At 39.6% G+C, this 24,122-nt stretch overlaps 1 protein-coding gene across 12 annotated transcripts in view; it reads right to left on the reverse strand.

Annotated features, from left to right (window-relative positions):
- Positions 1–696: 696 nt before the first annotated feature.
- MLIP (muscular LMNA interacting protein) overlaps positions 697–24,122 on the reverse strand; it is a 295,087-nt gene continuing 271,661 nt past the window's right edge. For 8 of the 12 annotated variants that reach the window (XM_027524178.1, XM_027524174.1, XM_027524168.1 and 5 more), the window contains 2 exons: positions 11,087–11,202; positions 697–1,012 (listed from right to left, as the gene is read on the reverse strand). In XM_027524178.1, the coding sequence (XP_027379979.1) occupies positions 11,128–11,202 (75 nt within the window). In that variant the 3' untranslated portion in view covers positions 697–1,012; positions 11,087–11,127. The remainder of the gene's footprint in view (positions 1,013–11,086; positions 11,203–24,122) is intronic. The other 4 variants (XM_027524177.1, XM_027524176.1, XM_027524170.1 and 1 more) reach the window with 2 other exon arrangements.

Genomic DNA, 24,122 nt, shown 5'->3' on the forward strand with positions numbered 1-24,122 from the left:
CCTGGGCAGGATGATGAGGGTGATGGAGCAATGGTCTGAGGGCGCAATGGCTCCAAGGAGAATGTGAGTTGGGCACGAGGGTACGCAGTGTCTACCGAGTCCTCTGCTACCAGGGGCTCGATGTCCAGAACCATGGTGGATTCTTCATTGGTGTATTGCCCCAACTGGGCAGACAAGACAAAAGCAGCCACTTCGAGAAGGTGAGGACTGGAAGCTAGGGGTGGCAGCTAGAAAAGAAAGGGAACACGGCCAATATGGCGGGCACTGGGTGTGCTAGAGTGGGCGGCTCCCAGGACTGTCTGCGACAGGGTGGTTTGCTCTCCGGTCTCGGCTGCTCCCAAGATGATGGGTACAAACTAACTCTGAAGCAGCCTCTGCAAGAATCACGTGGTGACAGTCAGAGAAACAGTGATGGAGGACAGCTCAGCAACACGACCTACACTTGACGGTCTGCACGTCCCAGGAAGCGCAGAACCCAAACAGGACAACAGCGCGTGTTTGTGTCAATACCAGCTTTCACACCTTCAAGAGTTTCCCAGTGAAGCCCTGAAAGCAGGCAGGGACTCCTTTGCAAAAAGCTACTTTTTTTTTTTTTAATGTGTAAAAATAATTAAGCAGTAGGGAAATATAACCTGATTCAGACAGTAACGTATGCATAAAATAAAACTGGTGTTGAAAAATCATCACGCCCATCCGTCTATTTCCCCATGTTTCTTTTTTATTTGCCTGCTAAACAGAGGGGCGTGTTAGTATTGCTGTCAGCTTAATGGAAGGCATTCAAGGCTCTAACAGTGGTGGGAGAAACGGTAGGGAAATCTCTTCTAAGCGGGGTGTTAGTGACTACTGCCATGTTATATGTCCGCAGGGAACTTTTTTAGTTTCACTGCAGCTCATAAGGAAAACACTAAGGCTGAAAAAAGAGTGATAAAAGTTAAATCTAGCAAGTGATTAGCACCAGCGTTCCAAAAACTTCAGCCCAGCCTGAGTGTTCACTTCCGCTCGATCTTCATTGCTGCAAAATAAGAGGAAACAGTAGTCAGGTTAATGGAGACAGAACTTTAAAAAACATGCCCATTCATACCCAGGTATAGCATTTCATATAAAAATGATTTGGAGTAGGAAGTTTTTGTTTGTTGTTTTTCTCGGTAGCTGTTTTCTTTTTTGTTATACAGTTAATGGTAGGATAAAGACACCCGGTGGTACCTTCAAATCAGACCCCGGTCTCTCCAGAGCTCAGCACAGCAGTTCTGACCTCCTGCAAGGGGTGACAATGGCTTTGAGGGGCTGGTGCCACCTTGAGGAACAGCCCTGCCATATCCCACCCACAACCCTCATCCTTCAATGACTTGGCTGCTGCCAACTTCTTCTTTAGTGTTAAATGCATCATTCCCTAAAATGTAGCCTCTAAATCACAGAGAAGGTAAAGTGAATTGGGATTGGATTTCCAAAATGGGACATTACAAAAGCAGGAGGCAGCAAATGAACCTCTTGCCTTTTTTTTCACATATTAATTCCATTGGCTTCCCAAGGCTGCTATGGAGTAGTGGGGTGGTTCCACTGATTTTTTTATCCTTCAATCTCTGTTTGATAAGATTACATGGTCTGGAGCAGATAAGGTAAACTTAACTGAGTGGAGATCAGTATTAGCAGATTATATCAGTCTAGAAAGAAGTATAAAAGGAAATATCAGAGAGGAGGACAAAAGAGAAATTTAGTTCTAAAACTGTACTCTAATAGAGCAATGTGATAAAATGACATTGAAAAGAAAGACTATAACTATATATTTGCAGGTGCCAATGCATGGCTATCAACGGAACATTCCAAAAACGCTAGTGGAAATTGAGGGAGGTCAGTGTCTCTTCTGCAGGCAACTCTCTGTTTTGTGATTTGTTGTTTTTGTTTAAATTTTGGGTGGGGGGGGGGAGTATGGTTGATTTACAAGGCCATGTTAGTTTCAGGTGTGCAGCAAAGTGATTCAGTTACACATGTATACACATCTATTCTTATTTAGGTTCTTTTCCCACATAGGCCATCATAGAACGCTGGGTATAGTTCCCTGTGCTACACAGTAGGCCCTTATTAGTCATCTATTTTATACATAGTAGGGTGTATCTATCATAGGAAAAGGAGTATAGTTCTCTGTGCTGTGGTAGGGCCTCATTGATTATTTTATATATAGCAGTGTTTATATGTCAATACCAGCCTTCTAATTTATCCCTCCCTCTCCCCCATTTCCCCTCAGTAACCACAGACTTGTTTTCCACATCTGTGACTCTGTTTCTGTTTTACAAATCAGTTCAGTGTTTTTATTTGTTTGTTCTGTTGGTTGGTTTTTTGTCCTGAGCCAGACCAAGGGGTGAAGAAGCCACGGTCTGAGAGAGCTGTGGCTCAGAGCCGCTCCATCGGGGATACGGGGGACGTGCAAGGCCTGAGGGAAGCAGACAGGAAAACTGCATGCAGCAAAGCCAAGTGGCTGAGCAGGACAGAGGAACAGGACATGCCCGAGTCACAGAGGAGAGCCTTCCTTTGCCAGATTAGGAGGAGGTGGAGGAAAAGTTGCTAAAAACAAGAGGTAGCTGCACTCCTGTACTGATTTGTTCTGGCCACAGAAAACCAATAGTCATGAAATAAATGAGTTGTAGTTTTCAACATTTGAATTCTCTGAAGTTTTAGAACAAAAGGAGAAAAATGCCTCAATGACATCACCTCCTTTTTCCTTCTAACAAATAAAAATGAGCATGTTTTTTTATTTTCCTGAGAGTAGCAACACTTGGTGGGCTTCCTGGGTAGCTCAGATGGTAAAGAATCCACCTACAATGCAGGAGACCCTGGTTCGATTCCTAGGTCTGGAAGTTCCCCTGGAGAAGGGATAGTCTACCCACTCCAGTATTCTTGCCTGGAGAATCCCCATGGACAGAGGAGTCTGGCGGGCTACAGTCTATGGGGTCACAAAGAGTTGGACATGACTGAGCGACTAAGCACAGCAGCAGCAACATTTGGTATTTGAGATATTTAAAGAAATCATCATCTTTGACTAACTCTTATGAAGGGCTATGTATTTTATATACTAAACACTTTACACACATGAATGTAAATCTTCATAATCCTTTGATCTAACTTTACAGAGAATGAAATTGAGGCTCTAAAAGATTAAATACCATGCCCAAGAACACAGTATTCGTAATTAAATACTCATTTGTTCAATGTTTCCTGTTTGTTTTTGTTGGTCATACGGTCATTAGTTTGTTTCATCCATATTAAAGCATATAACATGTTTGACTTGTAAATGGTAAACTCTGCCCCAGAAGAGTTTCAACAGAGAATTTAAGGATATACGGGATTATAACATACAATTAAATATTGGACAAAAGGCCCTCTCAATTCTCTTTCAAATGTAAGATGTTATAATTATAGAAATAATTAGATCAGATAGCAGAGGACTGAGCATCTCATGCCCTGACACCAGGCTGGGAAACTGAGCACCATTTCTCATCTCCTCTGAACCCACTGAAAGGTCAAAGCCGTGTTTACCACCACCATTCAGCAGCTGGTTTGAAATGACATGATGTTATGACAGGTTGAGTCAACATTTTATACCTTTTGTGACTTTTCTATTTTCTTTGCCAATCTCAATGTAGGTAAGGAGCTGAATTACTCAGGAAAAACAAATGTCTACATTTAAGACATATGTAAATCATTAATAAAATAAATACATTATTATTTTCAGGCTACTTCCCAGCAGTGAAGGCTCAGTATTATATCCTGTCACCAGCTGTACAACAAAGTTATTTTGAATAAAAAATATATATAGGAAAGACCATAAGATATTCAGAAAATTGCAATTTTGAACAGAGTCACATTCCAAAAGTGGTTTTTGTTTAAAGTTAACTTTAGGTAATAAGTGATGCAGTGTTGTGAAACTTTAAGCCAGTGTGACAGAAGCACTTTCTTAAAGAATGTGCTGTGTAAATTGATTTTTCCTTCCCTTTCAATATATAACCAACTCTGAACAATCTTATCTGTCAAATGAAAGAGCATGATCTACACATGTCTTCTTGTAAAGATGAAGCCAGACTTCAGGTATACAAAGCAAACTGTCATTTCCAGAAAATGTATCTAATAATTTATTAACAGTTACATATTAATTTTTTCTGAAACATTTAAAATATATTTTGGACATTTGCATAACTACTAAAGTTGGTGTAAAAATATAAGATCTAGCATCAGAATTTATTATCCATAAGACAGAAGTGACAAAATATTCAGCAGCTAAGGTCCTATGTGGATAGGATGGTAGGTAGAGAATGCAGGTCTAACGGATTCTAGGAAAGACAATGTTGAATTTGGAGTCAAAAAAATTTAATATCTGGTGACCTGAGCCCTGAATAGTTATTAACCCTGATTCTATTATTTTGTTTTGTTTATCTCGAAAAGCTAATGCCCACAAGAAGGTCAGTCCTTCAACTTTCCGACTTCTGCTCAGCCTTTTACCATGATTCATTATAATATAAAACCCAACATGAATCTATTGAAACGACTTTGAAGGAAAAACCCCCAAACTGTCAAACCCTCACCGCTCCTATAATATTTATAACTGAGTCCTGAGAAAAGAAAAATCAATGAGACTTGTTTCTCTTTAGTGGCTATTTTAGAATCAGACTCTCAGATTCTGGTACTACTTCATATCAGCCAGGTATAAGGACAAATAAAAATGTTTGAGAGGCTTAATTACCCTTGCTGAAAGTAAAGGAAGAAATTTCCCTCCCTTGTTCTTAGAGCATTTGTTTCAGAAAACTTGTCTCCTCTCTTGGAAATGGAGATACATCCTTGTGAAATCTAGATGGGCATCTTATCAGTTTTAAGACTCAGAAGAGCCTCAAGGACTTGACAACCATCTCCTTTAAAGGTAAACATCCAAGGAGATAGAAGAAGCCTTATCTCTAAGTTTCTCCTAGGTTCTCAGGAAGGATGGGAGTCTAACTTTAGTTGACACCTGGCTCAAAGTTGTAAAAATAGCTCCTGTCATAAAGATAGGAGAAGTTTCTTTTTCCTTTGTATAAAGTCAATGAACTAACACAGGTGGTCCTCCCAATTACCAGTTGATTTAGAATGAGCTAAGTGGAATAAACACTATTTGTCAAGTCCTCTTATCTGAGGGTAAATCGAATTATTGTTTATCTCGAGAATGTATATATAATGGGTTAAACCTACTTGGCTATATGAAGGGTGAGATGTCTTCTGTCTTTGTGATCGTTTGGTGCTTGTGATAGACATCACAGTCTGGTTGAATGCTTAGTCAATAATAAAAGTGCTTTCTCTTCTCTACTACCTTTGTGAGGAGGACTCTTGGGTTGGTAAAAAATATTTATTTTAATTTTATTTCCTCAACACAGGCTGTAGGCTTTCAACACAGAAAGGTCACGTTGATAAGGTTCAACGCTGCAAATCTGGCGGTCAGATATCTTTCTTTCTATTTTTCCTTGCCCACCTGGATGCCTGGGCAAAGTAGGGATCTACCCAGGTATTCATATGAGGTGACCTGGACCTCCAACCAGTTGTCAATCAAAGCATATGAATCTTCTTTTCATCAGTAGTTACAAATATACAGATACCAAGTTCTTCTATAAGGTTACAACCTTGAACACCGCAATCCAAGATTTATCAAAGTTTGATTTTGATAAATAATATTTATGGGAAATTGCTTGCAGGGCACAGAGTGGGCCCATTCCTCTTGATAATTCCATTTTTACCCTTGAATCAAACAAAAAAATGAGAGTGGCTTCCATGGACAAATAACTTATTTTTCTCTTTTCTGTGTTCTCATCTGGAGAATAAACATAAAGGAATGAGACACTTGTCCCATAAAATTAGAACTTGAGACATCAATGGAGGTTCTGGAATTAAAAATAAAATGAACACAAAATCTTCTATACACCACAGCAGTAAATCGATCCTAGACGGTCACCTTGCCAGCAGAATTGTTATCTTGTCAACTCAAGTATTTATCAAAAATCTGCAAAGAGAAGGAATAAGAACACAGGAGAAGAATTTGCCTAGTATGTGTTTTATGAGCAAGTAGTGACTGATTAGCTCTCCAGTTGTGTTAATAACAAATGGATCTGAAAGTTCAGAACCAAATGCATATTTAATCTTGGAAATCAATTGACTCTCAAGTTAAAAATGAAATAGGCCTAGGATTGCATGTAGCAGGTAATGTGAAGACTGGCAGGTCGGTTATATCTCATTCCCAGCCTGACTTTCACATTTAAACTTGTAGAGAGAGCAGTGAGCTATCTGGACTGGTTGTGGATCCGAGTTGCTGAATTCACCAGACATGAGGAATACAATCAGAAATGATGATGATGACTGTTAATGGAAATTAATTTTTTCTAAGTAACTATAACCAGAAAGCATTATCTCAGGCAGAGAGTCTGCTCTAAATGAGATGGTGTTATATGTTGAACTGCAACGATGTCAACAATTGTTGATGGGAATGTAAATTGGTAAAGCCACTATGGAAAAGAGTGTAAAGCTTCCTCAAAAAAAAACAAAGACAGAATTGTCATAGGATCCAGTAATTCCACTCCTGGGCATATATCAAGACAAAACTAATTCAAAAAGATACATGAGCCCCTATGTTCATAGCTGCACTATTTACAATAGACAAGACATGGAAATAACCTAAATGTCCATCAACAGATGAGTGGATAAAAAAGATGCAACGTGTGTATACACACACACACATATATATACACACACACAACTACATATATATATATACACACATATACATACATATATATACACATACATACATATATAAACACATACACACATATACATATATATACACACATACACATATACACATATATACGTGGAATCCTACTAAGCCATATAAAAGAATTAAATAATGTCATTTACGGCAACATACGTGGACCTAGAGACTATCATACCAAGAGAAATAAGTCAGAAAGAGAAAGACATATACCATGTGATATCTCTTATATGTGGAATCTAAAATACACCACAAATGAACATATCTACAAAACAGAAATGGATATAGAGAACAGGCTTGGGGTTGCAGGGGAAGTGGCAGAAAAAGGGAGAAAGATTGGGCGTTTAGGATTAGCAGGGGCAAACTACTATATATGGGAGAAGGCAATGGCACCCGACTCCAGTACTCTTGCCTGGAAAATCCCATGGACGGAGGAGCCTGGTGGGCTACAGTCCATGGGGTCGCTAAGAGTCAGACACGACTGAGCGACTTCACTTTCACTTTTCACTTTCATGCATTGGAGAAGAAAATGGCAACCCACTCCAGTGTTCTTGCCTGGAGAATCCCAGGGACGGCGGGGCCTAGTGGGCTGCCGTCTATGGGGTCACACAGAGTCGGACACGACTGAAGCGACTTAGCAGCAGCAGCAAACAGCAAAGTCCTACTGTATGGCACAGGGAAGTACATTCAATATCCTTTGAAATAAAGCATAATGGAAAAGAATATGAAAAAGAATGTATATATGTATAACTGAATCACTTTGCTGTAGAGCTTAAGTTAATAACAATACTGTGAATCAACTGTATTTCAATGAAATTACTTTAAAAAAATAAATGCAAAGGAACTCAAAAGAAGAAGAAATCTATGCAAGTGACCGTCTTTGAAAACTGATCAGCCAGCTGTTCACCATGGTTAAATTCATTATTTAGGGATCTCGCCTTCTTCCTCAGACACAACTTAGCAACCGAACAACAACAAAAGCCCCTGGACTTAGTTCACATCAGATGTTACGCCCAACCCCAGTCTAAGTATTTTCCAAACCTTGTGTAGAATGTCAAAGGAAAAAGAAAATATTCGGTTTTATTAACTCAGTAACAGTGAATCTCAATGTAGAACAGATCTCTCAAATGTAACCTACCATAGCTTACAGTATAGGCTAAACTTTTATGACAGTAGACAGGAAGAATTTGTGACCCAAATCTTACTAATGCAAGTGAAGTGAAGTGAAATCGCTCAGTCATGTCCGACTCTTTGTGACCCCATGGACGGTAGCCTACCAGGCTCCTCTGTCCATTGGATTTTCCAGGCAAGAATACTGGAGTGGGTTGCCACTTCCTTCTCCAGGGCATCTTCCCAACCCAGGGATCGAACCCAAGTCTCCCGCATTGCAGGCAAACGCTTTAACCTCTGAGCCACCTGGGAAGCCAGCATTCCCTAAAGCAATGTTGTTTTATGATTTCAAATTTTTGTTTCCAAGACTGACTTGATTGGCTTTTCTAGATGACAATGAAGGAGCTAGAATTTGAGGCTCTCAACTCTGCTCATACATGTAAATCATCAGCAGAGATTTTAAACCTGCCTTTGCCCACCTCTAGAGATTCTTGACCCACTCCAGTGTTTTTGCCTGGAGAATCCCAGGGACGGGGGAGCCTGGTGGGCTGCCGTCTGTGGGGTCGCACAGAGTCAGACAAAAGCAAAGATTCTTGATTCCATTTTCCTAGTGGAAGTGCACTTTTGGGCTTTAAAAAGTCCTAGGAGGGGACTTCCTTGGTAGTCCAGTAGCTAAGACTCTACTCCCAGTGCACGGGCCACAGGTTAGATCCCTGGTTGGAGAACTAAGATTTCACAAGCCACTGGCATAGCTGAAAAAAAAAGTCCCAGGAGATTTTAATGCTGAGCCAGAGCTAAGAACTACTGTCCCAGATGAGCAGCTGAACTGTTTTGAGTTAGCTGTTTTTAAATGGACTTTATAAAGTATAGGGCTTATAAAAATAATGACCAAATTAAATCCCACATTTCAGGCAGATTTGTTACTAGCTGAGCCACAAGGGAAGCCCTTTCAAATAGACTTTATAAAATATAGGGCTCATAAAAATAATGATTAAATTAAATCAAGTAAATCTAAGGTTGTTTTTAACTGAATACCTGAACTAATTTGAAAAACTAGTGCCTACAAATAGCAGGATCAAGCAAAAGAAACAGCAATCTGGTAGTCCGAAAGGCAGGAAATGAGAGAAAACCAAGAGGGGAATTCTGAGATCTGCTCAAGGTCCTTCCATGAATGTCTGTTTGCAATGGATTGGTAACTAGCATACTTTACTCTCTAGACCATATGGTCATAAGACAATAATTGCATTATAAAAACAGGTAGTTTACTTGTTTGGTGCTTTGAGGGTAAATAAATACCAAAAAGAAGATTTGGGGAAAGTGCACAGGTAAATATTACTGTTGATCACACATCATAAGAAATTATCTAAAGTTATTAAATCACTCCCCTATGTGCCAGTGTAACTAAGCAAAATCCTGCACATGGATGCCTAAAATGGTAGTTTAATTATCAAAAACATTTCTTCTTTTATTTTTTTTAGTTTGATATATATTTATTTTTATTGAAATGTAGTCTGATTTACAATTTTATGTTAGTTTCTTGTGTGCAGCAAAGTGATTCAGTTATACATATAATATTAATATATTATATATAATATATATAACCCCTTGGAAAAGAATCTGAAAAAGAATGTATTTATATATCCATAAATATATATACATATATTCTTTTTCAGATTCTTTTCCATGATAGGTTATTACAAGATACTGAATATGGTTCCCTGTGCTACACAGTAGGACCTTGTTTAACTATTTTACGCACAGTAGTGGGTATCTATTAACCCACACCTTCCAATTTACCCTCCTCTCTTTTTCCCTTATTAACTTTGTGATTTTCTATATCGATGAGTATGTCTGTTTTGTAAAGAAGTTCATTGGTATCATACTGTAGATCCCATGTATGTGATATCAGATGACATATAGATTATCAATAAATGGATACCCCTCGGCCCCAGTTTCCTCCTCTGTAAAACGGGAAAAGTAATACTCAACTTACAATGTTTTTTGACGATTAAGTAAAACAATGCATCTAAAGTGCACAGCATGCTAACATATAGTAAACTCTCAATAAATTGGTAATTATAATCATTCTTAATGCTGGCATGAGTACACAGAAATCAACAGGCTTCTGATAAGAACTGCTAAAATTTTTCAGCAATACAACTTGGCTACATGTATCAAAATTTTCCCATTACACCAATAATCCTGGTTCTAAAAAACATCAGAGATATGGTCAAGGATACAAATCCATGCCTATTCATAGCATGCCTTTATATTTTAATAACTAAGGTTATAGCAGTGGGACACATCAATACTGTATGTTAGAAATTTCAAAATTTGCATAAATTGGGATGTCAGTTTATAAAATATACCCCAAACTGTGGAAAATATGCTTTGGGGAAAAATTCAGATTTCATTTATAATTTTATTTGGAATTTTATTATTTTTATCTCTCTTTTGTATTATCGTATTATATATATTTTTAAACTTGGAGGCTACACAATTGAGCATGACTAATTTGTAAGGGTATCTAGAATGAATGAATGAATTCACTTTTTACCTCCATAAAGACAAGTCCTGTAAAAAGTACTTTTTTCCCTCACCTTTACCACTTTGCCTAAAGGGATATAGAAGAAAACAATGCTCAATTAGTCTTGCTCGACAGAAAATTCCATTTTTTTATAGAATTTTTTCTTGCCCCTTTGGTATAGCATTTTTTAAAACTAAGAAAGGTCTTTTCACTTACTTTTCTCTGTCAGCTCAAATGTGAAAATGGCTCAATATTTGAATGAAATTTAGAGCTATATTTGCCTGTATATTTGCACTTTTGCCTGTATGCTACCCACCACGTGCAAAATTCATGTGGGAGTTGGAAAACTGAGCTACCAGATGGTCCTGGGATTCCTAACTCAGAAGACACTTATAAATATTGTGGGACATGCACTGACCTTCTAGAAAAAGAAAACAACAATGGCTTCACATAATGAATCCAGAGAGAAAAATCACAAAAATAGATGAGATAGAAGTAGTTTGTGATCAAAGTGGTACATACATGGGCACCTCTAGTACCACCTTCCACATTGAGAAGCAAGAATTTACTCCTTAACTATCAGATGCTTCTGAACAACACAGAGTAGGCCCGTTCATTCTTTCTTTAAAATAAAACAGATTTTATTAATTTTTAATAGAAGATTGGCTTACTTCTACAATCCAGTATTACATGGAGATGGATAAGCGGATGTTCAATTATATTCTACATTTACCTCTTTGGAATCAAGGGTTTCGTGTTCCGGAATAGCCATCATTGGATGACTCAGCTTCACAGAAAAGACGCCCAGGATGTGATCAGAGATAGAGGTAAGGAGAGATAAAAGTTTATATTTAAGTTGGCAGTTAAATGATGATGCAAGTATAGTATTGCCGATCATAGTAGATTCTACCAAGTGTAAACATTAAGATTTAATTGTTACTAAAAACAAAGGAAGGTATTCTTAACATAGAAAAAATTTTTAGCAGATGGTGAATCCTTAGAGCCTAAAACCACATCTTATTTCTCTCTGCATCCTACATACACTCGAACAGTGCTTGGCACACAGCATAGACAGTTATTAAATGTTTACTGAATGAATGACTGTTAACATACACTGGCAGTTCTCAGAGAGAGGAAATGAAGTTAAATCTATTTTCTCACAACAACCCTCAAACTGAAACGCTCCAAAGCAAAAGAGACAAATCATGTTCAGACCAGCAATGCAGGTGCCTCTGCAGATAGTTAATGCTATATGAAATGTAAAACACTGTGCACTACTGTAAACATAAAGAATCTCAAAACACAAGGGCTTCATAAACACTGCAGTCTTACCAGATGCCACCATGATAACGCAGTTTACAACACAGTGGCACGTTAACAGAGGGAGGTTCTTTGGTTTTATAGGAAATTTTTTATTATTGCATGGGTTTTCTGAGCACTATACATACCCTTAAACCTATTAGGAAAGAAGAAAGTCATAGATATGCAAGCAAAAGAGGCAGACAGAATGAGGCACACAGACAAGGGGAAGGCAATCATTTGTAATAGATCTGTTTACCCCCTTTATTTTTTAACCGTCTCTCCTCACTCCAGCTTTAAAGTAACCACGATACTTGATTTCCCAGAAATGTCCCAGCTTCTACTATGATCCTGGGCAAATCCAGGCTATGGAAATAATTGCCTGCCCTTTACCCTCATCTTATCCTGATTTGATCAGTGAATCATCAGATCAGTAACCAGCTCCAAGGCAATTCGGAGGGTCCCAGGAGTGCAGCCTTGGCCCCAGGTGGACATCACCAGTGGCTGCCAGGGAGGCCAAGGAAGTCCCATCTCCTTAAAGTTTCCTGAAGTTTCCCTCTGTTCCAGCCCATGTTCAAGAATGTAGTCTGCTTTTATTTAAAGCTATAGCTTTGTTAAATCTGTCCCAACTGTGAAATACCCTGGGTGTCAAAACATCAGGGCTCCTAGAATCCTGAGATCATTACTTTAAATGGAAGCGTGATCTGGCCCCAAACCAACTAGAAATCCAAACAGCTTTCCAAAATTCAGCTGAAAGCACTTGCTTTCCCCTGTTGATCAGGGTCCCCTGAGATCCTAAACCTGGCTTAGGATCAGATGCTATGTACCCCTTCAAAACTCAAACCTGAGTCCCGGAGACAGCAAAATCTTAAGCATACCTAGGCTAAGTGGTACGGTAATTATATGAATCATCAGAATCTATACAAATGTCAATCTCCATTCTTCTAAGATACAATAGGATAAAAATCCTGAAATTTGAAAATGTTGTCCCAATATTCAACTGACATTGGAAAAGCAATTGAGTAATTATCTGACATCTATTTTACATTTTATTTTTTCAATATAGGTATTCATTCATTTAAATCCTAAAATATATTTTAATCTGGAATTTCAAAAACTATGTGTGAGCTCTCTTAACCAACAAAAAATAACAGCAAACGACTGATTCTAATTAACTGGTAATCCCCAGATCACTTATATTTGGCTTTGGAATGCTTTCTTCTATTTATGATCTTGTGACCCAGCAGGTTTGCTTTTTGATTATCCTTGAGGTGACTAAAAACATATAAACTGTGATACTGTTAATGGAGTAAATCATAATAATTTATAGTTTCCTCACATGACAAATTCATTATATGTATGTGTTTATATAGGCTTCCCTGGCGGCTCAAGTGGTAAAGAATCTGCCTGCAATGCAGGAGACCCATGTTCCATCCTTGGGTCAGGAGGATCCCCTGGAGAAGGAAATGGCAACCCACTCCAATATTCTTGCCTGGAGAATCCTATGGACAGAGGAGCCTGGCAGGGTACAGTCCATGGGATTGCAAAGAGTTGGACAGGACTGAGCGACATCACTCACTCACTCATTTGCTTATACAGTGTTAAGAGCAATCTAGTGAGGTGAGCACTAATTTTACCCTGTTTCACAAACGAAACCAAAGCACCAAGAGATGGGATGATGACTTCTTCAAGGTCTGGAGCTAGTAAGTGGCAGAGTCATGATTGGAGTCTGGGTGACAGTCTCTGGAGACGGTGTTTTCAAAGCAGCGGAAAGTGGTAATACGCCGCTTGGAAGACGCTCGGGAGTTGGCGGTGGGGACAGACAGACGGAGGGAGTGGGGTGTGGGGGCAGACAGACGGAGGGAGTGGGGTGTGTGCCACGTTGCAAAAGGGAAGGCCAGGTGCTAAAGGCAAGAGCATACAGTTCAGAGATCAGAAGTAGTTCAGAGTGTCTGGGGCAATGGGTGTCTCCACACAGGAGACGCAAGAAAATGAAGCTTGGATGTCAGACGAGGATTCTGGGCTTCATTCTCTAAAGAGTGAGAAGTCCTTGAATCTCCAAGGGAGACAGGGGCACACGTGATCAGATTGTCACGTCAAAAGACATCGCCCTGGCTAAAGAGCAGAATACAGATGGGGGAGGAGAGGGTGGAAGACCTGCAGGTAATCAGAGAGAAAGAAAATAAAGAAGGTTTAAATGAAAGCATTACCTTAGAGAATAGAATGAAGTCAAGTTTCCCTGGGTGACCCTAGATCCCCCCTACCCTCCAGGGGGAGTGAAGGAGCGTCGGGTCGACATGTTGAAATTTTGTTGATTAGGGAAGAAAAATCACAAAATGTTCCAGGGAAATACAGTAAGCCTCCTACATACAAGCCTCCGAGTTGCAAACTTTCAAAGCTGGGACCACCTGCGCATGCGCCTGCATGTCCAGTCACATCAGGCATGAGACGCACTGCAGCGTGCCTCCCTCTCCTGCTGCCGACCCCGCAGCTCCACCATCTCCCACCTCCTCTACCCTCCATCAGTAGCTCTCCTAGCCTGTTCACTCGATGCCAGCCCCTGTATCCCAGCTATTGTACTGTAGACTACTGTACTTTTCAAGGTATTGTAAGATTAAAAATGTTTTCTTTTGTGGGTTTGTTTTTACTGTTATCGGGTGAAAAGTATTATAAACCTATGACAGTACAGTACTATATAGCCAATTGTGTTAGCTGGGTCCCTACCCTAGTCTAACTGTGTTGAAATTCTGAACAAATTGGACTTACAACACGCTCTCCGAACAGAACTCTTTTGCATGTAGGGGACTCACTGTCATGCTGAGGTTGGCATGCATGCTGAATGCAGAGGTTTTGTAAAGCATAAGAGCTGGAAATGCCACGTGAGGAGAACAAACATGGCAGGGACAGCCTCTCATAGTCAGAATGAGAATGAGGACACTAAAACATGGAAATATATCCCATATGTTAATAGACGGATGACGTGTTATCCAGAGAGTTAGTGGTTACAGGAGGACGGCGAGAGTCCTCCAAGCCTGATTACTTGGTGGTGAATGTGCTGGAGAACAAATTACTATTTTGTCTCAAAAAAAAAAAAAAATACCCTGAAAAGTTATTAGTTTTATCATCAGACCTTTATTCAACATAGACAGATCAATGAAATGGAAAGCTCGGGTGAAATGAGACAAAACATCCTTTCATCCCAGATGGAAACTCCAGTCCCAGATATTGTATAACACTCATCAGACCTTTGCTCACTCACCACTGGGGGCTAATCAACAAGCGGTATTTGAATGAAACCTTCGGTTGAGTTTTATTACCCTCTTGATCACAGCTGCCACCACACAAATATAAAGCCTTGTGGAGTATTTGTCACCTGTGTGGGGCTTCCTCATAAATGTCACTGCATCTTCAGGGCTAACTTCTGTGACAAAGACAGATAAAAATCCCCTCCAAGCAACTGGAGAGACTCCTACAGCGAGAAGGAAAAAGAACTATGCCAAATGTGGTGAAATCACTTAATTAAGTCTTAATCTACCTGAGGAACTGCATCCAGAGCGCTAGCTTTTATGAATCAGCTCTCGCTCCTGCTAAAAGATGTAGCAGATTTTTCTCACCTGCCAGAAATGATGAACCTGAGGAAGTGCAGCAAGAAACGTTCCCATTTTTAAATCGCTGAGGGTGCTACACCTGCTTTTCAGAATTCAGTCCTCAGGATTGCTTTTTAGCTGAACCACATCCTCTTGTAAACTTCCTTCACTCTATTCATCTTCAGGAAGCTATCCCCCCTACTTCTGTCTCCTACCGAGATTTGTGAACCACTCAAGCTAGAGTGTAAACTTAAGAACATCTCTCAAAAACAGACATGACAATTACCGAAGGGGCACCTACATAGAGGTCTTTGCTTCTGAGTACAGTGTTGTCATGGTGAGAGTGTGAGCCACTGGATGCTGTGTCCTTTTGATGCTATTCACCTTTAGGTTGACTGGACCTGGTACAGAGGCCACGCAGCAGAGGAGACACAGAACGTATATTGAATAAATAGTAATGAAAGAGGGAAGGAAGGAAACAGAGGAAAGAGTGTTTTCTGACTTACAAAACTATAGAAATTCTGCATTGGTGAAGAATTGGACTTGTTTACTACATTCCCCAAAGTCTTCTCACTGGTAAGAAACTTTGCAAACTAGGGATGCTAAAACCAGTTCTATGGCACTTCTGCGTTCTGCTTAAATCCCTCACGATTCTTCAGCTTCAGGAAGACAAATATACTATGATATCCCTTACATGTGGAATCTGAAAAAGTGGTAAAAATGAACTTATATACAAAATAGAAATAGACTCTCAGACATAGAAAACAAACATGTGCTTCCCAAAAGGGAAAGGTGGGAGGGAGGGATAGACTGGGAGTTTGGGGTAAACAGACACACATTACTGTACATAAAATAGATAAACAACAAAGACCTACTGTATAGCACAGGGAACCATATTGCATATCTTGCCTATGATAAAATAATTAATAATTGCCTATAATTTAAAAGAATATATAGATATATATGCACGTGTGTGCTCAGTCACGTCAGTTGTGTCTGACTCTTTGTCGCCCTATGGACTGTAGCCCGCCAGGCTCCTCTGTCCTTGGGATTCCCCCGGCAAGAATACTGGAGTGGGTTGTCATGCCCTCCTCTGGGAGATCTTCCTAACCCAGGGATCGAACACGCGTCTCCTGTGTCTCCTGCATTACAGACAGATTCTTTACCCACTGAGACACCTGGGGAAGCCCATATACATATATGTATAACTAAATCACACTGCTGCACACCTGAAGCTAACATAACATTGTAAATTAACCATCCTTCAATTTTTTTAAAAAAGGGGAAACATAATTTAAAAAAAGGACTGAAGTTAGTCATCAGTCTCTGAGTCAAGACATTTTACTTGCAGGTTTGTGTCTTTTTCTCTTGAATCGCTCAAGGGGCCTATGACGCTAGGCCTTCAGGCATCCTGATCTGCACAGGATCTAACTACCCTTGTTAGATGAAGCTAATCTCCAGGCAGCACAGTGCCCACCACTCCCACTGAGGAAGGTCAAGGACCAGAGATCACCTAGGATCGTGCTTATACCTAAAAGTCTGATTTACTTCACTCACTTAGGGGGTCTGCCTGGCCAAACAAAACATTTGAGATTTTATTCCCTGATTCACAGCATATCCCAGCACTGAGGAAGCACTGGGTAAGTCCTGTAATTTTCAGATTCTGATGCAGCAGGTCTAAGGAGCGGCCTGCATGTCTAATGGGTCTCAGGTGAGGCCAACAATCCCAGAGGTTGAGGAGCCAGACCCCAGAAAAGATCCGTGTATGAACGTATGGAACCGATGTGTTGCTCAAATATTTGTCTATTGACAACTGAAGTTAGCTATATCCAACGTTCTTAATCAATTAAGTTACACAGAAGTTGTGTAATTAAATACTTTTCTACGAAGGGTTTTATTGAGTAAGTGTTCATGGGCCAGACACTTTGCTGGATGTTAGTGAATGAATAGACATTGTCTCTCCTCTTGGAGACTGCAGTGCAACGGGAGAAGCAGATATTAACTATATAATCAGGATTCAGTTCAGTTCAGTTCAGTCACTCAGTCGTGTCCGACTCTGTGACCCCATGAATCACAGCACGCCAGTAGGCCAAAACAAACACAAAATAATGTGTTTGAAGGACAAGTTCAGCTTGTTATGAGGGTTCATCACAGATAAAGTGGATCTGGTCTAGAACGAAGGAATCTCTTCCCAAGAGGCTGAAATCTACATTGTAGATTCTACGGAATAATCCTCCTAATAGCGAAAAGAGGGGCAGAGTTCATATCGGGTGAGTAGCTAAAAAGAAATTACTGACCACTGTGCTGATGGGAAAACAGGGAGAAATATAAGAATGGCTGGACCAAATGAGTGAGAAAATCAGGAACCCAGGCTAGAGAATCACTGTGCAGGCATTCTGCCTGCGTCAGCTCCACTTCAGAAGCCAAATGGAAAATACTCATTAAATAAATCAAGCCTGTTAAATAGGAATCTGTCTCATTGCCCAGAAAGACTACAAGCTGCTTGAGGACAGGGCTGATAATATGCTAGTACAAGCTGATTGATTTTACTGCTCAAGATTCTATGATTGGTTGCAGGAACATGGGTAGACCTAGAGATGATCATACTAAGTGAAGTAAGCCAGACAGAAATTACTGTATAGAACTGTAGAGAAACAAAACTATCATATCGCTTATATGTGAAATCTAAAAAAAAAAAAAAAAAAATGATAGAAATGAATTTGTATACAAAACAGAAATGGATCCACAGACATAGAAAACAAATTTATGGTTACCAAAGGGAAAAGGGAAATTAGGGCTATGGGATTAGCAGATACAAACCACTATATATGAAACAGATAAACGACAAGGACTTAATGTACAGCACAGGAAACTAGTCTCAGTATTCTGTAATAATCTATAAGGGAAAAGAATCTGAAAATAATATATATATACATATATATACACATATGGCCGAATCACTTTGCTGTACATATGAAACTAATACACTGTTCTATAATAAATCAATTATACTTCCATTTTTTAAAAACGGAAATTAGACTACGTGCATTTTGAAAAATATGCCTGGGACAAAATATGCCTCGGACAAATTTAACTTTGCCTGGGACAAATCTGAGTTTGTACTTAATGAGAGCAGTTCGTGATACAGGCTATGAGGATGCAGCTGTTCATGACAGTCAGAAATATGCTACTCCTATCCATACGTCTTAAGGACGTCATCAGTATTAGCCTGGGATTTTTTTTTTTTTAATTACTAAACTATTTCAGTAGCTTGAATATTTATTTTTAGAATTTAAAGGTATAGCGTTGACTATTTCAGGCAATGCCCAAAAGTTTACACATTTGTCTATGCTACTAACTTCTGATGTAAATTGGGGAAAACCACTTTGTCTCGGGACCTCGGTTTTCTCATCTTTAAATTCTGGGTGCTAACTAAATGATTTCTAGTTCCTTCTCTCCTTGGATTATTGTGTTCATTGATAAATGCTATCTCAGGAGAAAAAAAGAAAAAAAGTTCTTCCTTTTTGGAATCTCCTGCACTGAGCCACAGCTGAGGCAGAAGTTACACCTACAGGGAGGGTAAAAATGACCTCCCTGTGGAACCTTACCTGGGATCCTTAATATCAGTTCTTAGCTGTGCCACTTGCTCCGTGGGTAAAGTTTCATAAACACTATGAAATTTCACAGCATTCTTGTGTGCATTCACTGAGTATCCTCATGTGAAAGTGTTAGTCACTCACTCATGTCTGACTCTTTGCAACCCCGTGGACTGTAGCCCACCAGGCTCCTCTGTCCCTAGGATTTTCCAGGCAAGAATACTGGAGTGGATTGCCATTTCCTTCTCCAGGCAATCTTCCCAACCCAGGGATCGAACCTGGGTCTCCTGCATTGCAGGCAGAGTCTTTGCTGTCTGAGCTACCAGGGAAGCCCAAATGCTGAGCTGGAATTTGGCATGTTAATTGTTTTATAAACCTATAGGAAACTCACCATTAAGTGCTGATCATTAATATCATTATATCGGTATCTAAAGAGCAGTAAGTCTAACACCAGCAAGAAAACAGGAATTTTCTGCTTTGATCTCTGTGATAGATCTTTGGCAATATTGCTGAAGATTCCCCAACTATGCTATTTTTTTATTCTTGGCCTTCTCTCTTTGACCCCAGGAGGTCCAGACTCAAAATGAGTTAGAACCCTCTTCTCCTCCAAAGACCACCTTCGAAAGGGCAGCAGATGGTATTTTTTCCATCTACGCATTCAGCCTATTTTGAAGATAAACACCACATATCCGTGTTTACTCACATTTTTCATCTAAAATTGCTTCTTTCTCAACTGAAAAACTACTCCCCAGAGGGGATTAACCACCACATTTGCTTTCTTCACTGCACAGCTCCCGGGTTGGAATGGAAATGAAGCAAAATCTACCTTCTAACAATATTCTAGGACTCACATTCTGGAACCTGAAATTGGAATTGACAAGGAAGCATATTTGCTGTTTCTTTATTTCCTCTATCCTTTAAGGGCACAATTAGTTGCTTAGTACTACAGGCAAAGCACCCTTTTCCATTGTTCTCAGTATCTCACACTCACTCTAGTACAATCATAAACCAAATGTCTCCTTCACAACAGATAATGTTAGTGGCATTTTTCTCCCCCATTCTCTCTCTTCTATAGACTAGAAGGGGTATTAGCCATTTTATTCCAGTGTGACACACAATTCCTGTCCTGCCTTAGCTCCAACCCAGCTATTCCTAAATTGTAACTAGCTATTCCCAAGTTGCAAGGAATTTATCCCAGAACCCAGGAGTGTGTCAACGGATGTCAATTGGCATATGATAAAAATTTGGAAGTGGTTTTGAAGAGGAAGAACAGGCATGATTGTGATGATGTTAATCCATACCCCCGTCCCCTCCAGAGGCCCTGACCTGATCCCTCTCTGCTCTCTCCTAACACGATGCTCCCAGCCACCTCCTTGAGGGAACTGACGTGTAAATGGCTGGGAGGCAGATGAGCTGAGGACGGTGAGTCTACAGGTCAAGCAAAAGGCTGCCTCCTGCATGGTACCTGCCAGCCCCACCTCCCTGAGCTTGGATTCTGGTTCTCCATCCCCACATCTCCCTGTTCATTCTTTCAACTCACCTTTCAGGAATGATGTCAGCACCTCCTAACACTCATTGCATCTGCTATATGCCTTTGAGCTTTCAGTACCCCCATGCTCCCTGCCCCACACCAGGCCCTCCCCAACTCTGTCATCCGGCCAGGCCCTGCAACTTGGTCTCAGTTGGAAGTCATTCCTGATTCCCACAGCCTTGCATCCCTGAGCCTTGTTGTAATCTAAGATCTCCCCTCTAGAGATTCTGTCTTCTTTTCCGATGTTCCTGCTAGAACCACAACTTCATACTATGATAGTTCTTTATCTAAATATCAAATCATAAAATAGGTGGAGTATTTACTGGTTGCTAAGAAGCCCATGGAAAAATCTGTGTTTAGTTATGTTAGCAGGTTTCAGCCATTTCAAAGCATGAATGAGATCTTTTGAAAGTCAGGGTAAAAATGCTTCCAACTTTGTCCAAGATTTTTATCACCTAGCATTTGAGACAGTGTTAAAATGTCATATAAATACAAAAGCATGAACTATATTCTCAGCCATACAAGGCCTCAGAATATTTGCCAAATAAAGACCTACCTTGAAACTTGCTTGCATCCAGGACTCAAGTAATAAAAACAGAAGGAGGCAGCAAGAAATACAGAAAAGTAAAACACCCTGATAAGTATATCATTGCCATTAAAAAGCCACAAAAGAACTATGGAAGAAAGAGAAAAATGATAACCACCACATGCCAGGAATAGAGATCTAGAATTGAATGGTATCCACATGATGAAAGACAACGAAAGGAGCCAAGTGAGCAAATAAAACATGGATACTGACAGGGGTGTATAAAAGTGAAGGTGAGTCTCAAGCCAAGGACATCGTAACAACAAAGCAGGATGGATAAATTCTAAACTAATAAATTCATGTCTTTTGGATGGAAAACTGGGAAGAAGAGACACAAAATTATAGTGATGAAAAATGTAAAATAATACGACAGAATTAATGTCATGTAACAAGATAATCTAAGACACAAAGAGAAGTCTCTCATGTTAAAATAAAAAATCAGGAGGGAGAATATCCACTTAATAAAAAACATACACAAAGGAGACATATAAAAGTTAGAAAGAAAAGAGGAAAAGATCTACTGTCCAAGATGAGCTGAAATAAAACTAGAAGAACAGCTTATTATCTTTGAAATGGAATTTAAGAAAAAGATTTTTGTAAGGGGCAAAAAAAATTATGTACTGATTAAAAAAACAAACACTGAACAAGAAAATAGAACCATAAGAAACACACATTCCTAATCCTATAGTCCCAAAGTCTTAAAATGTCCCAGTGGTTGACTTGTAATACTTTGGGAGTGAACTTACACACAGCTAGGGTATCTCAAAAGTTAAGAAAGTGTTTCAGTGTCCAGTGGGAGCTAAATAAATACTTTGAAATAACCTGAGGAGAGGTCTAATCCACTGAAATATCTTTCTTCCACAAAAGAGATTTCTATTTGAATCACAGGATATATGGACCATGTGAGGGCAAATGAGCATCGTTATTTGATGACTGTTAATCAAGTGTCTAATTGTACTTCAATCAGTCATACATGGGTAGACGTCAACAAATTTAGCAATCAGAAACAAGTTTATGGTCAAATTTTAGTAAAAGAAAAAAAAGAAAAAAAATAGCGGTCACATTAAGCAACAGGAAGCAATACAGGAAAATTTTTCCCTTAAGTTTCAACATGAAACTACTTGATTGTATAAATGCCATTTTCATATATGGCTTTTGTTACATGGAGTAAATAAAAGGATAACAAAGCAAATTAAAGGATGAGACCAACAATTAGGTTGAACAATGTGAAACTGGTAAGCTAACGTTCTTCTAAGTCAAGAACTGTTGAATAATACAATTTCATAGAGATCAATCTCATATATAAGATAGCTGTTTATCTAACCTTTTAATGCTGCTCTTTTTCTTAAATGTCTTTTAAGAATACATATTTAACTCTCTTTTAGACACATACATATGTATTGAACATATATATATATACACACACACACAAAAAAAGAAAAAATACATATATTTTAAAGACCCAGTATGAAGATAAATGCCTCCATCAGGGATTTCATTTACTTCAGAGCCCACAGCTGCCTCCTCCTACAGACCGTTGCCCTCTGCTGAGAAGGGGGTCCAAATACTGAGTTCCTCGATCCTCTATGCACACCGAAGTCCACAGCCAGTGATGACAGATGAGGGGTATCCAAGGGCAGCTCCTCTGCCTCAAGGGCGGATGACCTTGCAATTCATGGCCCACAGCCCTCTCCCTGTGAACTAGCTATGGCTAGACTGTCTGACATCATTCGTGCTCTTCTCCCTGCCCTTCCCAATCATGATATACACTCTCCCTTACGGGATGCTTTTGTGGAGAACCACATCCTCAGCAGATCACAAACTCCGAACCCCTATCTCAGGCTCCACTGCTAAGGAAACTGGTCTAAGACACCATGCAATGGGGATGGGGCAGGTGGCAGCTGAGTGCTGTGAAACGCAGAAGGCTCATTTTTCCTTAGTGTCTCCATCTGAACAAGGTCCAAATGAATGCCTACAACATAGAAACATGGTTCATCAATTCTAAGGGGCCGGTATGTTATTTTACAAGAGTTGTGAAATGAATCTTTCTCCAAATATCCTTTTCTTTGCTAAGAATTCCATCCAACCTGCCTTCTACTGCACATCTCTTTCGAATCAGCAAATTATTTTCATGGTGATTTTATTAAAAGTGTTATAATAAAAACCTTCAGTTAGGTATCAGCACATGAGTTTATAGAGAGAGAGAGAGATAAACGGATTATTCTTCATTCCCTGAAAGAAATGTACAAGTCAATTTCTTGTGACTATATTAAGTACATTTTTAAGTGATAACTGACAATGAGATAACCCAACACGCGTCTGGTTTTAAATGCCAGCCTGTCGTTAGGCTTCTATAGTGTTGAGTTGTTCTTTCTGCCCTCTAGTGGAGAACCCAGCAAAATACTGACTGATTAATTCTTTTTCAGAACCACCAACTACTCATTGGCATTCTTTATTTTAATGTTAAAAGTCCAATTAATTTGCATTGAGCCATTTTAAACAGGAAATTCTTTATGAACATATTATACGAATGAATCCATTTCAAAGGCAATTTGGCACAGGCAAACAGGTTTTAGTTTCCTGAAAAATATCAAAACATTAAAAACCAATTTTGAGTTTATAGAGCTTTTCCTCCTATTCCACCCACCTCAAAGGTTTTCTCTTCTACAGAATCTTAATAGTTATCCAATTCCCATTAACTCCAAAAGTTGTCAGAGAAATTTTAGAATTGAGCAACACGGTTTATCTTCCTGATGATAGAAAATAAATTACCTTCGTTTATTCAGACAGAAGTATTTCTCATTATGTAGAAAGAACACAAACAGACGTTATTAATGGGGAGGATAAAAAGAGGTTTTGCTTCCAAAAGTCAAGGTGACTTTTTCACTGAGGTAGCTGTGGCTACTGCTACTGCTACTGCTAAGTCACTTCAGTCATGTCCGACTCTGTGCGACCCCATAGATGGCAGCCCACCAGGCTCCCTCGTCCCTGGGACTCTCCAGGCAAGAACACTGGAGTGGGTTGCCATTTCCTACCTCAGTGAATTTTTGTCAGTTTTAGGAAAACAGCGGCTCTCTCAGCCTTTAACTTTGGAACTGTGGCTGCCTA

The sequence above is a fragment of the Bos indicus x Bos taurus genome, chromosome 23 (assembly GCF_003369695.1).
Source record: "Bos indicus x Bos taurus breed Angus x Brahman F1 hybrid chromosome 23, Bos_hybrid_MaternalHap_v2.0, whole genome shotgun sequence".
Lineage (NCBI taxonomy): Eukaryota > Metazoa > Chordata > Mammalia > Artiodactyla > Bovidae > Bos > Bos indicus x Bos taurus.